At 43.3% G+C, this 15,427-nt stretch overlaps 1 protein-coding gene across 1 annotated transcript in view; it reads left to right on the top strand.

The window, feature by feature from the left end:
* The window catches only part of ABCC9 (ATP binding cassette subfamily C member 9), a 454,126-nt gene that overhangs the window by 187,471 nt on the left and 251,228 nt on the right, over positions 1-15,427 (top strand). Inside the window, 1 exon segment of the mRNA XM_030214004.1 lies at positions 11,061-11,169. Within this exon segment, the coding sequence (XP_030069864.1) occupies positions 11,061-11,169 (109 nt within the window).

Genomic DNA, 15,427 nt, shown 5'->3' with positions numbered 1-15,427 from the left:
TCCCTGGGAAAAGTATGCTATGAAGAGCAGAGGGTGTTGTGTTTCCAGGATTTCTCAGCTGCAGTGGCGGCGCAACGCAAGCAATTTGTGGGCCCCTGTACGGAGCTTCACCAACGTCGAGTTCGCTTTGCTTTGTTGTACCCGGCGCGTCTGAGGGTTCACTATGATGGTCAGACACGATTTTTTACTGCCCCAGCGGAGGCGATGCAGTTTGTCAAGGAGATCAAAGGAGGCATGGAGCAGAACGCGGAGGAGACAGCGCGCTGACAGAAGTAGAGATACCCGTACAGGAGATTGGATGGTGGGGATCAGTCAGAATAGATGCAGGAGAAATGGACCCGCTTTGAAAGAGCTGGAGCAGAAACTGGAGAATGCGGTCGAGTAAGACTTCACATGCAACAGCAATAGAGTCCCATGTTTGGGGATTTAAAAGTTTGGAAAGTGTTTTTATAGTTTAACAAACCAATAAAGGGAAATTGGGGTTTGAGAGGGAATTTTAGGCTAAGAGGGACTACATTAGCTTGAATATGGGAGGAGGGTTTAAGCAATTTACGAAGACATGTTGAAAAGGGTTGTACGTGTTAATCTATAGTTAAGGTTAGAGGGGGCGGGGTAGAGCAGATGCGTGACCAGTTCTCAGATGAGAACATTACCTGGTGGTCTGGGGAGAGGGGAAGGGGAGGGGAGGGGGGGAGGGGGGAGTTTTTTTTTTGGGGGGGGGGGGGGGTTTGGGAATGCATCTGCTGTGTTTGATATTATTTGCTTGCTGACTTTATACAATAGAGGAGATCCATGGAGGACACAATGGTTAAGAGGGGAGGCACCTAAGGGCTGGGAGGTGCGTTCTCCATACGATAGGAAGGAAATCACACTGAGTTACGTGCTACTTCAGAGTGCTGGGGCAGGTTAGGTTGATTTCATGGAATGTGTGGGGGGGGGGGGGGTCTCACCGCCCGTAAAGCGGAAGAAAATTTTACAGGCTTTGCAGCGTCATGCAGTGGACGTTGTGTTTCTTCAAGAAACACACCTGACTTCAGTAGAGCACAATAAATTCCAGCAGGGGTGGGTAGAAACTGTAGTCGGGGCCCCAGCTCACAATAAGAAGGCAGGTGTGTTGATTTTGTTTCGAAAGGGGCTGCGGCTGGTCATTAAATCAGTTAAGAGGAGTGCAGTGGGCAGGTTCGTATTGGTAGAAGTAGAGATGGGGGGGACGCCCTACATTTTTTGTAATGTATATGCACCAAATGTATATGATAAGAAATTTCACAAAGAAATCATAACATTGTTGACGCCATACCAGAGGGGGGAATGTGGTGCTTGGGGGAGATTTCAATATGGTGTATGACCCATTAATGGATAAGACAGGTCGGGGGGGCTTGGGCCCTAGTCATTACTCTAGGGGACTACCGTTTTTGTGTACCACATTAGATTTGATAGATGTGTGGAGAGTGCTACATCCAGGGTGTAGAGATTACACACACTTATCTCGGGCTCACTCTTCCCTATCCCGAATTGATTACATCTTTGTTTCATACCCCCTTTTTCTAAAACAGTGGAGGCAGAGATTGGGCCCAGCGAAATATCGGACCACTCCCCCATATGGGTGACTTTAGAAGGGGCAGGAGATAGGAGAGGGCATGGGGGGTGGACATTTCCATTTGAGCTTTATCGGGACACAAAATTCCAAGAACTTTTACAAGAAAAGTGGAGGGACTACGAGTATCATAATGGAGGGCATATAGAACAACCTGGGTTGTATTGGGAAACAGCAAAGGCGGTCCTAAGAGGTGAGATAATCGCATATAGGGTATGGAAGAGGAAACGGAGAGATAAAGAGATATTGAGGTTGGAACGGGAGGTGAGAGTGCACCGGCAGAAATATGGGGCAGCTCAGACAGAAGAACAGAAGTTAATATATTTGGAGGCCCAGAGGGAATTGAATGAACTCATACAGGAGAGGGCACAGAAATCCATTCTGTATTATAAACATCAGATGTTCATGTACGGGAATAAGGCAGGTATTTTGCTAGGCCGATTAGCTAAGGGGAAAAGAGGTACATCTAGGATTTTGCAAGTGAAGAATCAAGAGGGCAGGCTGCTTAGATTGGAACAGGACATAGTAGATAGTTTTAGGCAATACTATGGAAGCCTGTATAAGGAGAACACAGACATAATACCTGATAGTGCACTGTTTTTGGATAATATTGACCTCCCAATGTTGACAGACTCCCAGAAACAAAACCTTAATGCCCCCATTGGAGAGGGGGAGCTAATTTTAGCGTTACAACAGAGCGATATTCACAAGGCACCAGGGCCCGATGGGTATAGCATGGCTTTTTATAAATTGCTACAAGAACAGGTGACTCCGCCTTTATTAAATCTTTTTAATTCCATGGCGGCCTCCGGGTCGACCCCAGAGACTTTAAGTATGGCCAAAATGATTGTGTTGCTAAAACCGGGCAAGGACCCGGAGGATATGGGTTCATATAGGCCAATATCCCTATTAAATTGCGATGTTAAACTCTACGCAAAAATTCTGGCAAACCGGTTGGCACGGGTGCTGCCGGGTTTGGTAGCATCCCCGCAGGTGGGGTTTGTAAAGGGTAGGTCAGTGGTAAGTAATGTGAGGTCTCTGTTAGCCTCGTTAGAGAGAGTGGAGGAACAAGGACAGCCTTCTCTGCTAGTAAGTTTCGATGCAGAGAAGGCTTTTGATCGAGTGGTTTGGCAGTTTATGTTCGCAGTTTTGCAGAAAGTAGGTATAGAAGGTTTTTTCAGGAAGGCGGTAGGGGCTCTGTACTCGAACCCTCAAGCGTTTTTGTGGATCAATGGTGAACGGTCACAGACGTTCTCAATCAGAAGAGGGGTGAGACAGGGATGCCCTCTCTCCCCATTACATTTTGTACTGACATTGGATCCCCTGATTAAAGAGATTGAGTCCTATCCGGAAATCGCTGGGGTAGAATGGGGGACAGTCGGATTTAAGATATCCGCATTTGCGGACGATATTTTGGTACATATCACAGACCCCAGAAAATCTCTAGACGCTTTGTTGGAATTATTCAGGGAATATGGGGACTTTGCTGGATTTCAGGTCAACTTCTCAAAATCTTTGGCATTAACAGCAACGGATAAAGTGTGGGGGGAGTGGGGAGAGGGGTTCCCATTAAAGTGGGCTAACGACAGTTTGACATACTTAGGGGTGCAGGTTGCCATGAAAACTACGGCCCTCTATAGCCTTAATCTTACCAAGTTGCTGGACAACATGAGGCAGAGGATGCAAAAATGGGCAGTATTATCGCTCTCGTTACATGGAAGAATCCAGCTGTTTCGCATGGCAGAATTCCCCAGGTGGCTGTATGTCTTGCAAGTTTTACCGTTACGATTGAGAAACAAGGATCTTAGGCAATTTCACAAGCATTTACGACAGTTTATCTGGGGGGGGGGGGGGGAAGCCCAAACTATCATTGGAACTCTTAATGGGTTCTTGGAGGGTGGGGGGTATGGGGATCCCAGATATTAAAAAATACAATCAAGCATGTTTGCTACGACACTTGAGAGACTGGTTATTAGACAAGCAGGATTTCACCCCAAGGGAGCTGGAACAGGCTTTTTTCGCACCATTTCACATACATTATCTATTGCATGGCCCGCAGAGCTCGGTGCCACATAAATTTAAGGATAGTTTATTATTAGGACCCATGAGGGAGGTTTGGAAGGATTTGAATGGGTACTGGGGATCGGCAGCGGACACATCTGATATGTTGCCACTGCAAGGTAACCCTGCGTTCACACCTGGTTCCGAGAATAAGGTATTTAGAAGGTGGGCATCTATGGGTATAATAAGATTGGAACATGTATTGGGGACTAGAGGGGGACTGCTGAATCTGGGGGCGTTGGGGGTAGGCATAGATGTTAGTCATGAGTTTGCATATCAGCAATTAGCCCACTATGTCAGAACCCTAAATATGGAACAGTTGAATAGTGGGCATGGGAGGAAAGTAAGGGAATTTTTAAAGGAAATCCCGGGGTCACGGCTCTCGATCTCGAGTTTGCATAAGCGACTGTGGGAGTTGAGACCCCAGAGAGATACAGCAGTAATCACAGCCCGTTGGGCACGAGACATGCAGAGACCTAGTTTGAATTTAGATTATATAAAGCTGGTGTCCCGTATACCAGGGATCTCTGTACATGCGAATCTGAGGGAATGCATACATGACTAAACCACAGGTGTTCAAGATAGGAGGGGTACCAGATCCATTATGTTCTAAGTGTCAACAGCGGGAAGGTACACTTTATCACTGCCTTTGGGAGTGCCCGGGTACACAAAGATATTGGCAATTGATTATAAAGTATTTGGAAGGCTTGGTAAAATCTAGAATAAGCTGCACTCCTCTGGGGATTCTATTCGACAAATATGAACTCTTTGTCTTACAGCGGGGGGGCCAACGGCAATTGATTCGTAAGGCCTGCCTGATAGGGAAGAAGGTGATCCTGAATGGGTGGATGACTGTAGACCCACCAGATTTTTGGCATTGGAGGAACAGATTTCATGACTTGCTGCTGCATGAACACCGGGCGGTGGGACCCTCGCAAAAGAAAAGAACGCGTTTTTTGGAGGTCTGGGGGCCTTATGTTCAGTCCCTGTCTCCAAGGGCACGAAGTTTAGTACTAAATGGTTTTTAGTTTTTTTTTTTTTTTCTCCTTCTCTCTCTCCTTCTCTGTGGGGGCTTCGTGGCTTAAGAATGGGGCTCAAAGAAGAATGGGAGGTGATAAGACAAAATCCTCTCATTTGTTTTACATTTCTTATACGGGCCCTCTACCAGTCCTTTGCGATAGGGGTATGCGGTTTTATAGTGTATAAGGCCAGGAGAATTTGGTTATAGAATCATAATCTGTGTGCTCCTTGAGCTATTAAAGTATTGGGAGGGGGAGGGGGGAGGGACTGTTCATGCACGTCACAAAGTTTATCAATGTGGTTAATGTCAGCTTTTGCTTAGTCTGCTTTGTTTAAGGTTTTCGATCCATTGTATATTGAACTTGGGGGAAACATTCTTTGTTACATCATCAATAACATTTATTGAAACGTAATTAGGGGGGGAGGGGTGGGTGGGGGAGGGAGGGAGGAGGGGGGATAAAATGGAAAATTTGTATAGTGACTGGAGTTATGACATTGATAATTTGTAATGGTCTCTTTTCATAGCATACTCTGTATCAGCTCTGTTACTATTAATAAAAAGATTTAAATATAAAAACCCACTTATTTAAAAAGGTTTATTTAACTCAATAGTTCTCTACTTTAAACATTCACTCACTTAACAGACAATTACCTTTGACGTCCCCTTTATCCTTTACCGTTTGATCTCTTCCATACCATTTCCTTACTTTTCTTTTCCTTTTCTTTTTCCCTACACCCATTCCCACTCCCCCTCCCTTCTTCCCCCTTTTCCATGCTTCTCTCCCCTCTTCTTCCCTGCCTCACTCTCTCTCCTCTCCTTACAACCTACTTTAGTCTAATTATGTTTTATTGTTATATAGTACTTTAAATCATTGTTAACTTCATGATTTTGTGATTTGTTACTATGTAAGCCACATAGAGCTTGCGATGAGTGGGAATTGTGCGGGATACAAATGTAATAAATAAATATATATATATATTCAACATTCAAAGGTAAAATAGATTATAAAATCATATAAGTAAATATTGAGTACCAACACATAAATAAATAAATAAATAAATATATAACTTAAAATAAATAAAATCATATTAAAGAACCCATATATCAAAAATATAAATAAAACATGGATAAACAATTATCTCCCCTGTTTACTAAGCTGCACAGCAATGCCAACACAGCCCATTCAAAGTGTTGGCATTACCGCACCGCCAGCCATTAGCACGGCTTAGCAAACAGGGGGGTATATGTATAAAACAAGTACAGACTAGTCCAACTCAAAAGGTCAGAGCATCAAATTCAAAACGTGTACCCAGATAGGTTAAAAAATGGCTTGAACCCAGTCTGGTAAAAACTGAGAGCAGAGAAATGAAAAATGAAAAGTAAAAGATTAATGTATGAGAAATCAAGAAAGCATAAGCGTGCAAAAAGTGACAGCACATACAGAACTATGGGGAATATACTTACTGTCTCTCTCCCTTTCAGTTCAGGCAAAGATCTGCTGCTAATCTAACCACCCCAGGTTTGTATAAAGACAGGTGGTCACATGATTCATGTCTGAGCATGTGCATGCAGAAACATTCAAATTTATAAAGAATTTAGAACTAGAATATATTGATTGAAGGTAAACTGGTGTTTTGTACAACACAAAAGATAATAGCTTGATACTATAAAGGTAAAAAACAAGGTTAAAAGTGAATCTGGAACAACGGACTGTGCTGAAAACGATTGAGAACGCTAAAAAATGGAAGAGCTCAAAAAATTACAATATAGTAATGGACTATGTTAGAGCTCATGTGATAGACCTAAAATGCATCAATTTGATAATTGTTTGGCAAAACACTGCAAAATACTAAAAACAAATTTATAATGCTATCCTGCTTATAATCGAATGAGAAAAACGCCCAAGTTCCGACCTAAATCGGGAGATGGACGTTTATCTCACAAAAACGAATAAAGCGGTATAATCGAAAGCCGATTTTTGGACGTTTTCAACTGCAATCCGTCGCGGATGCAGACAAAGTTGATGGGGGCGTGTCAGAGGTGTGGCGAAGGCGGAACTGGGGCGTGGTTATCTGCCGAACAGAGATGGGCGCATTTCACCGATAATGGGAAAAAAGTATGCGTTTTTAGCTAGAATTTAGGACACTTTTCCTGGACCCTGTTTTTTCACGAATAAGGCCCCAAAAAGTGCCCTAAATGACCAGATGACCACTGGAGGGAATCGGGGATGACCTCCCCTGACTCCCCCAGTGGTCACTAACCCCCACCCACCACAAAAAATGAAGTTTCTCAACTTTTTATTTTCACCCTCAAATGTCATACCCAGCTCCCTGACAGCAGTATGCAGGTCACTGGAGGAGTTGTTAGGGGGTGCAGTGGACTTCAGGCAGGTGGACCCAGGCCCATCCCCCCTACCTGTTACAATTGTGCTGCTTAATGCTTATTAGTCGTCCAACCCCCCCAAACCCACTGTACCCACATGTAGGTGCCCCCCTTCACCCCTTAGGGCTATAGTAATGGTGTAGATTTGTGGGCAGTGGGTTTTGAGGGAGATTTGGGGGGCTCAACACACAAGGGAAGGGTGCTATGCACCTGGGAGCTCTTTTACCTTTTTTTTTGTTTTTGTAAAAGTGCCCCCTAGGGTGCCCGGTTGGTGTCCTGGCATGTGAGGGGGACCAGTGCACTACGAATCCTGGCCCCTCCCACGAACAAATGCCTTGGATTTATTCGTTTTTGAGCTGGGCGCTTTCATTTTCCATTATCGCTGAAAAACAAAAACGCCCAGCTCACACATTGTTGAATAAAACATGGGCGTCTATTTTTTCCCAAAATACGGTTCGGTCCGCCCCTTCACGGACCCGTTCTTGGAGATAAACGCCCATGGAGATAGGCGTTTTCGTTCAATTATGCCCCTCCATGCGTTCCAGTGATGCATTTCAAGGACGGCATCATATTGTCATGACGCTTTTGACGTGAGCAAGCCATTCTTGTCATTGAAATCACATTGGAGGATGCGGAAGAGGTTGTTATGCTTTAAAAATGGTAGAATATTGGTGCTCTGAAATGCAAGTCTGTATTGTATCGTAAATAATAATATTCCATATGAAATGATAGATATGTCAGATATATGGTAAAATTGGATGAATAAATAGATAAACACAATAGAAACATCTAATACTCATATGAGAACAAATTATTCTGTAATCCAAACAAATGTGAATATAAGTTGATCATAGTTATACTGAGATCTAATTCTTGATTAAGACCAAATTCCAAATTCAAAAATAAACCTCTGTTCTGACCTCACAAGTATCCTGTTCACATCACTTCCTCTCCGTGAGCATTTTGGCTGTAGTAGTGCACAGAAGCAGTATTCTTCAAATGAATGACCCATCTGAGTGGAGTGATCCGTTGTGTGTTCTGCCTCCACTCTGCCCAAACTACACCCATGGGAATGCCTACATAGATACAATGTAAAATAGGTGCACTCTTTCCATGTGCCTACCTTTTAGGGCAAAAAAGGGAGTGGGAGGTGGATCAAAGCACTCCAAAGACAAGACAAGGAGTGTTCAATGATGAATAAAATTTTTTATTGAAGACTCTTTATCTCGACTCGACACAGTACCATGTTTTGGCACACATGTGCTTGCCTCATGAATCTCTTCATGGGACTTTGGTGTTCTTTCCATGCTTGTGGATCATCTTCATACATTTAGGACAGGCATCATCTTAGTCAACTCAAACTGACTAGATGCTTTAAAATTGGTATGGGTACTCTTGGAGAGCCTTATTTGTAGAGGGTACAGTTTATAAAATACAAGCAAAAAAGCCTGTTTTGCTAAAAAATGAAACAGGCGCTAGCAAGGCTATCGTCTGTCCCCTGCCCTGCCCTCCATGTCCAGCGATTCTTCTCTCCCTTCCCATCCCCTCACCTCCCATCCATGTCCAGCGATTCTCCTCTGCCCTGCCCTGCCCTCCCCGTCCCAAAATTTTGTCCTCCCCTCCATGTCTAGCGATTGCCCTGTGCCCTGCCCTCCCATCTGTGTCCCGCGATTCTCCCCTCGCCTCCCATCCCATCCATGTCCATTGATTCGCCTCTGCCCTGCCCTCCCATCCCATCCATGTTCAGCGATTCTCCCCTCCCCTCCACGGCGAGTGACTCTGTCCTTCCTGCTGCCCTGCCTCTACGCTGTTCATCTTACCTGAGGTTGCAGCGGCAACAGGCTGGGCTCGCGTCACCTCCAGCCTTCCCTTGCCTTCCCTCTGTATCCCGCCCTCCTCTGACATCATTTTGTCTTTACGTGAGGGTGGGACACTGAGAGGGAAGGGAACGCTGGAAGCAAGCTGAGGTCAGCATACTGTTACGAATCCAGCCATCCAGAGAAGCAGTTACCAATTATTATTTAGATGTGTATCTCTGCCCATGAAGTAACATACATACTTGTCAAAAGTATACCTTATAAATGCAGAACATGGTAGCATGCTTTCAGTGCAGGGAGAAATGGAGAGATCATGTTACTCCTCTGTTTCTGAAATTACACTGGATCCCAGTAAATTTCCAAGTTTAGATTAAATTCTTACTCTGACTTGTACATGAGTGGCATTCCTGACAATACCTTATGCTCCTCCACGTCTTTTACAGCCTCTTAATGATCGTAGACTAGTCCCGCCTGGTCCTTCAAGGGCTTGGTGGGAATCCACACAACATAGTGCTTTCTTTTTTTTGGTACCTAGTTTATGGAATGGCATACCATCAGAGATTAGACAGGAATTATCCTATGTGCAATTTAAGTCTAAACTGAAGACCCATCTTTTTCGGGAAGCTTTTGGAGTCCCGATGACACTAGATACTGGGAGATGAACAGAATTGACATATTTTGTTTACTATTATTATGAATAACGAATGAATGGCCTTGAAATGAATGTTCTTTCCTATCTATCCTTTTTTTTGTGTTTTTGTAAATTGTCTAGATTTGGCTATAAATATAAACATAAATGGCATCCTTAAATGGCATAGCATATAATTGTTAGAGGAGCATTCACAGGGGGAGGCATGGGCGGGGCCGACATTTACATAGCCGTATTGCAGAATACCATATTTTGAATGTGTAAATAAATGTCACACGTAGAGGGGCATTTTTGAAAGAATATCCATGTCAGAATTGGGACATCCCACTCATAACATCCAAAAACCCCATATATTTCAGGGCCATTTTCAAACAGGAAAAACATTGGAGTTTTCTGTTTGCAAATATGTGAGAATGTCCAAAATGAACAGCCATTTTGCAAAATAAAACATCCAAATTATGATTGCCAAAAACCCAGGCACACAAGGACGTCTGTCTGGCAGTATTTTTACAAAAATAGCCACCCAGACATCCCTGCAGAGCAGAGGGGCAGCCTACTGGTCAGTGCAGTGGACATTAATCCAGGGAACCCAGGTTCATATTCCATTGCAACTCTGTTATTTTAAATGTTGAGCCCTCCCGAGACAGGGAAATACCTACTATACCGGAATGTGCCCCACCTCAATAGCCATCAAGCTTGCAGATGTTTTTAATATTTAGGTACAGTAGGTATATCTCTGGTTCTGGAGAACTCACATTTTAAAGGTTAAAAAAAAGTTGAAATGGGATTTGAACCTGGGTCCCCTGGTTTAGTCTATTGCTTTGACCACTAAGCTACCCTTCAGACCTGCTTGTTGCTGTGTTCAGAATGCCTACAACACCTGATGTTGTCAGGGAGTTTGATTTCCCTTTCCAGTATTACTTTCAGGGGTGAGGGAGGGGAACGGTAACCATGGGGGGATTCACGAGGGCTCATGCCGTAATCCCTCCAGTGGCCAGCTCCTTAATCAGAGCACTTTTTTGTATCTTGGACATCACTGAAACAGGTCTAAACAAAAATGGCTTTCTTTTTATACTTGGATGTTTCTTCCAGTTCCTTTATTGCTGATGGACATCGTAATTTTGTGCCTTCCCTAGTCCTACCCAAAACACACCCTGTTGCTATTTGGATGCACTGCATTGTAGGACATCCAAATTCTGCCATTCCAAAATCGCAGTGTGGACGTATTTTGGGGGCATTTTGAGACATCCATCTGCTTTGAAAATAAGCACCTTAGGTGCTAACATTTACCTTAAACCAAAGACTCATAAATGTAAGCACCTACCATTAAGCACATTAATTCAGGTTTATGCTAATATTCTATAAGGATACTTAGATGTGCATAGGCGTCCTTATAGAATAGGCTTACTACCTATGGTACTCGTGGTAATATGACATCTAAATGGTGCCGCCCGGTTATAGAATCACCTCCTATATGGATTATTCCCTTTTATAGAATGTGAATTAATTCAGTGTTACTCTTTTTTTTTCTTAAAGCGTCCAGAAGCTGAATGAATTTTTCATAAGCGATGAGATTGGTGATGACACCTGGAGAAATGGGGATGCTGCTCAGCCTTTTGAGTCTTGCAGAAAACATACAGGAGTGGTATGATCTACTTTCTAAATATTTTATGCTAAAAATATGCAAAATGAAATCTAAAAGTTGCCATGTTTGAGATAGGTTTTAAGTCTTGTTCTTCTAATTTGTGGCTAGCATATCATTTAGGGGCCCTTTTACAAAGGCGCAGCAAGCCTACCACAGGCTTGCCATGTGTCAATTCTGCACTATGGCCTCCACTGCTTACCATTTTCAGCATTTTAAAAATATCTTTTTATTTTTAGCACTGGGGGCTTACCTGGCAGTAATTGGACAGTGCCACACGCTGCCCGGTTACAGCTGGGTTAGAGCAGGATCCCTTACCTCCTCCTAAATAGTTGATGGTAAGAGCTCCTCCAGGAAATGGCCACGCAGGGCAAATGTTTAACTTACCACATGGCCATTTCCTTTTTTTTAAAAGCCTTTTACTTGCTGTGGTAAAAGGGGGCCTCAACGCCACTACAGGGCGTTTTACCACACCTTTGGTAAAAGGGGCTCTTAATAAGGAAAATATTTATTATGATTTATTTATTGTAAGCTATATTGAACTCAAACTTGTTTGGGATAATGTGGAATATAAATGTCACAAATAAATAAATAACATGACAGACTGAAATTGAGTTCCATGCATTTACTCTATAGTATCTTGTGAATGCATTTATTGAATTTCATTTCATATAGCTGATTTTAGTAGAACCAAGGATAATGTCTTCAATTCTTATTGCTAATCAAATTCTAAATGAAAATATTGCCCTAATAAAAAAATACAGGAACTCCATGAACTGACATGGAAGCTTCTTGAGAATGTTTAACACTATTCAGTATTCATGAAAGGAGAAAACATAATGTTTTTTTTTCTAAATATCTTTATTAACAGAGCCACATGAACTCACATGAAAAATACAAATATCAATCAACCAAACAAAAACAGGGAGAACAGTTATTGGCACCAATGGCACAAATTCTGTCTGGTCTCTGACAAAATGCATTTGCCACCTGCCTAATAATACGAAACATCATACAGAGAGTAGCATTGGCACCCTGGTGCACATGACACTTGAATGCCCTAGGCTGGCAAGTTACAGGCAACTGAGTTTTGTAAAAATACATAGGGTTGTGCAGCATTCAGTGGAGAGGACTTATGGGTTGTTATTCCTGGGAGATGAGAGACCCTTGAGAGAGAAACACTTGGCAAATCTGGAGTGCAAATTTACATTGCTAGCATCATTACTGGTTAGAAAAAGCATATTACATCATTGAGGGCCCCTTTTACTAAGGCACGTAAGCATCTACGCGCGCCCAATGTGTGCCAAAATGGAGTTACCGCCCGACGACCGTGTGGCTCCTGTGGTAATTTCATTTTTGGCATGCGTCCGATACACGCGTCTGAAAAAGATTTTTTATTTTCGGACGCACGTAACGGACGACGCAAAGTGGCATTTGACATGCGTAGTTCATTACCACACGGATTCTTTACCGCTAGGTCAATGGCTGGTGGTAAGGTCTCAGACCCAAAATGGGCGTACGGCAATTTAGATTTTGCCACATGTCCATTTTCGGCAATAATAAAAAAAAGGAGGCCTTTTTTACAGGCGTGGTGAAAAATGGATTGGCGCGCACCCAAAACCCATTCCTACACTACCGCAAGCCATTTTTCAGCGCGCCTTTGTAAAAGGACCCTTGAGTGTAGGAGAATCCCTCACCTGTTAATCTATAGAAGGCTCTCATGTAGGAAATGTTTCAATGGAAACTGAGGGGGGAGGATCAGTCTAAATGGGGGAGGAAGGCAGCATACCTGGCTGTGTGGAGATGATACATTATGTCAGAGGTTTTCAACCCAGTCCTCAGGACACACCTAGTCAGTCAAGGTTTTCAGGATATCCCTATTGAATTCAATGGGGATATCCTGAAAATCCCAACTGGCTGGAGGGGGGGGGGGGGGGGGTTCAGGCTGTTTTGGTTTGAACGGAGAAGGGAAGGGGGTTGGTTATTAAGGGGTGGTAGGAGGGGGGCCTGTTAAAGAGGAAATAAGACCTCAGCGTCTTCAGTCTTTTTTAGTTATATTTGTTTAGAAAACACAATATTTGCTACTGAATCAGTGTCCACATTAAACATTCATTAACTTTGAATCATTTGTGTGGTATTGAAGATATTAGCAAAATGTAATACTAATGCTCAAATTTAAATATAAGTCTTAGAAACAATTTAAATGTGCCTTTTCAATGCTTTCAATGCTCCTACATTGTTGTCCTTGCACCAACACACAAAGGAGTGAATATTCAGCAGGTTGGTCACCAATTATAGGTATGCAGATAAGTTCATCCAGGTATCTTTAAGCTGATTTTCAGACAGTTTATCTTTTTAAGTTGGCCCCCTGAATATGCAGCCCTAATTTTAAATATTTAAATTATCCTTTAAAGTTAAAACTTCTATTTATGCAGTCCGCTTAGATGATTAAAATTATCAGATAGTTATGTTATGTTATCTGAGTCTTATATTTTGCCACATGTGCATTATGCATTCATGGGTGCCGGTGGTAATTCTACCCCTAGCGTGCAGTGTTTCTGGCGCTTCCACAGGAGGTTACCCAGTGGTAATCACCGTCCGGTTACCGCTGGGTTAGCGTGGGAGACCTTACCGCCACCTCAATGGGTGACGGTAAGTTCTGCCTCTGAAATGGCCATGTGTCAAGTGTGAACTTACCGCATGGCCACTTCTTTTTTCCACCTTTTTTGCCCACTGCAGTAAAAGGGGACTCTGCACACGGCAAACATTCATGCTGCTGCTAGCGCAGGGCCCCTTTTACTGTAGCTTAGTAAAAGGGGCCCTGAGAGCAGATTACAATTAAAGAAGCCAGTCATATCTGAGATCTGACATCCTTCAAAAAGCACAAACAAAAACATCATTTTAACTATCCCAGGGGGTCTTTTACTAAAGATTAACTTGAGTTATTTGCATCAGGGTCCATTTTATTCCTATGTGCCCTACTGTAGATAACTCGAGCTAATCCTTAGTAAAAGTCCCTCTCAGTCTGTTCCTACATAGTTTACAAAAAGACGGGTTTTTAACAGTTTTCAGAAAATAACATAATTTGGCAAGAGTCTCAGAGCAGTGGGCAAACAATTCCATTCTGCCACAACTATATAATTAAAAATCCTTCAAACATTCTTTGAAGTTTAATCTGTTTACTAGAAGGAAAATATAGGGACAGATTACCCTGAGAATGCAATATTCTACTATGAGCACCAGGATAAGATGCTCCAACACACAAAGTTTGTGTGTTGGAGCATCTTATCCTGGTATTCTGTTTGATCTCTTGAAGTTGGTCTCTTTTCCACTTCCTTTCGTGCTGTTGAACTTCTGTGGAAATTGTGAACCCCACTTGGTTTTGCGGATATTCTACTATGAGGCAGAAAATCACACATGTGTTCAGGTGCAAGCTCATTTTAGCATTTTGAAAACAAGACCCACCCCCCACACTGTTTACTAAGAGGGGCATAATCGAACGGGGCGCCCAAGTTTTCCTGAAGACGTCCTCGCATGATGTCCCTGCGAAGGAGCGGGGAAACCCGTATTATTGAAACAAGATGGGCTGCCATCTTTCATTTCGATAATACGGTCAGGCATGCCCAAATCTCAACATTTAGGTCAACCTTAGAGATGGTCGTCCTTAGATATGGTCGTCCCCGTTTTATTGGTGATAATGGAAACTGAGAACTACCATTTCAGAAACGACCAAATCCAAGCCATTTGGTCGTGGGAGGAGCCAGCATTCATAGTGCACTGGTCCCCCTCACATGCCAGGAAACCAGCTGGGCACCCTAGGAGGCACTGCAGTGGACTTCGCAAAAAGCTCCCAGGTGCATAGCTCCCTTACCTTGTGTGCTGAGCCCCCCAAAACCCACTCCCCACAACTGTACACCACTACCATAGCCCTTAGGGATGAAGTGGGGCACCTACATGTGGGTACAGTGGGTTTCTGATGGGTTTTGGAGGGCTCACTGTTTCCTCCACAAGTGTAACAGGTAGGAGGGCCTGGGTCCGCCTGCCTGAAGTGCACTGCAGTACCCACTAAAACTGTTCCAGGGACCTGCATGCTGCTGTCATGGAGCTGGGTATGACATTTGAGGCTGGCATAGAGGCTGGAAAAAATATAAAATTTTTTTTTTTTTTAGGTTGGGAGGGGGTTAGTGACCACTGGGGGAGTAAGGGGAGGTCATCCCCGATTCTCTCCAGAGGTCATCTGGTCATTTAGGGCACATTTTTG

Source organism: Microcaecilia unicolor, chromosome 9 (assembly GCF_901765095.1).
Source record: "Microcaecilia unicolor chromosome 9, aMicUni1.1, whole genome shotgun sequence".
Classification (NCBI taxonomy): Eukaryota; Metazoa; Chordata; class Amphibia; order Gymnophiona; family Siphonopidae; genus Microcaecilia; species Microcaecilia unicolor.
The sequence above is the reverse complement of the archived record's forward strand: the minus strand, read 5'-3'. Positions and strand labels throughout refer to the sequence as shown.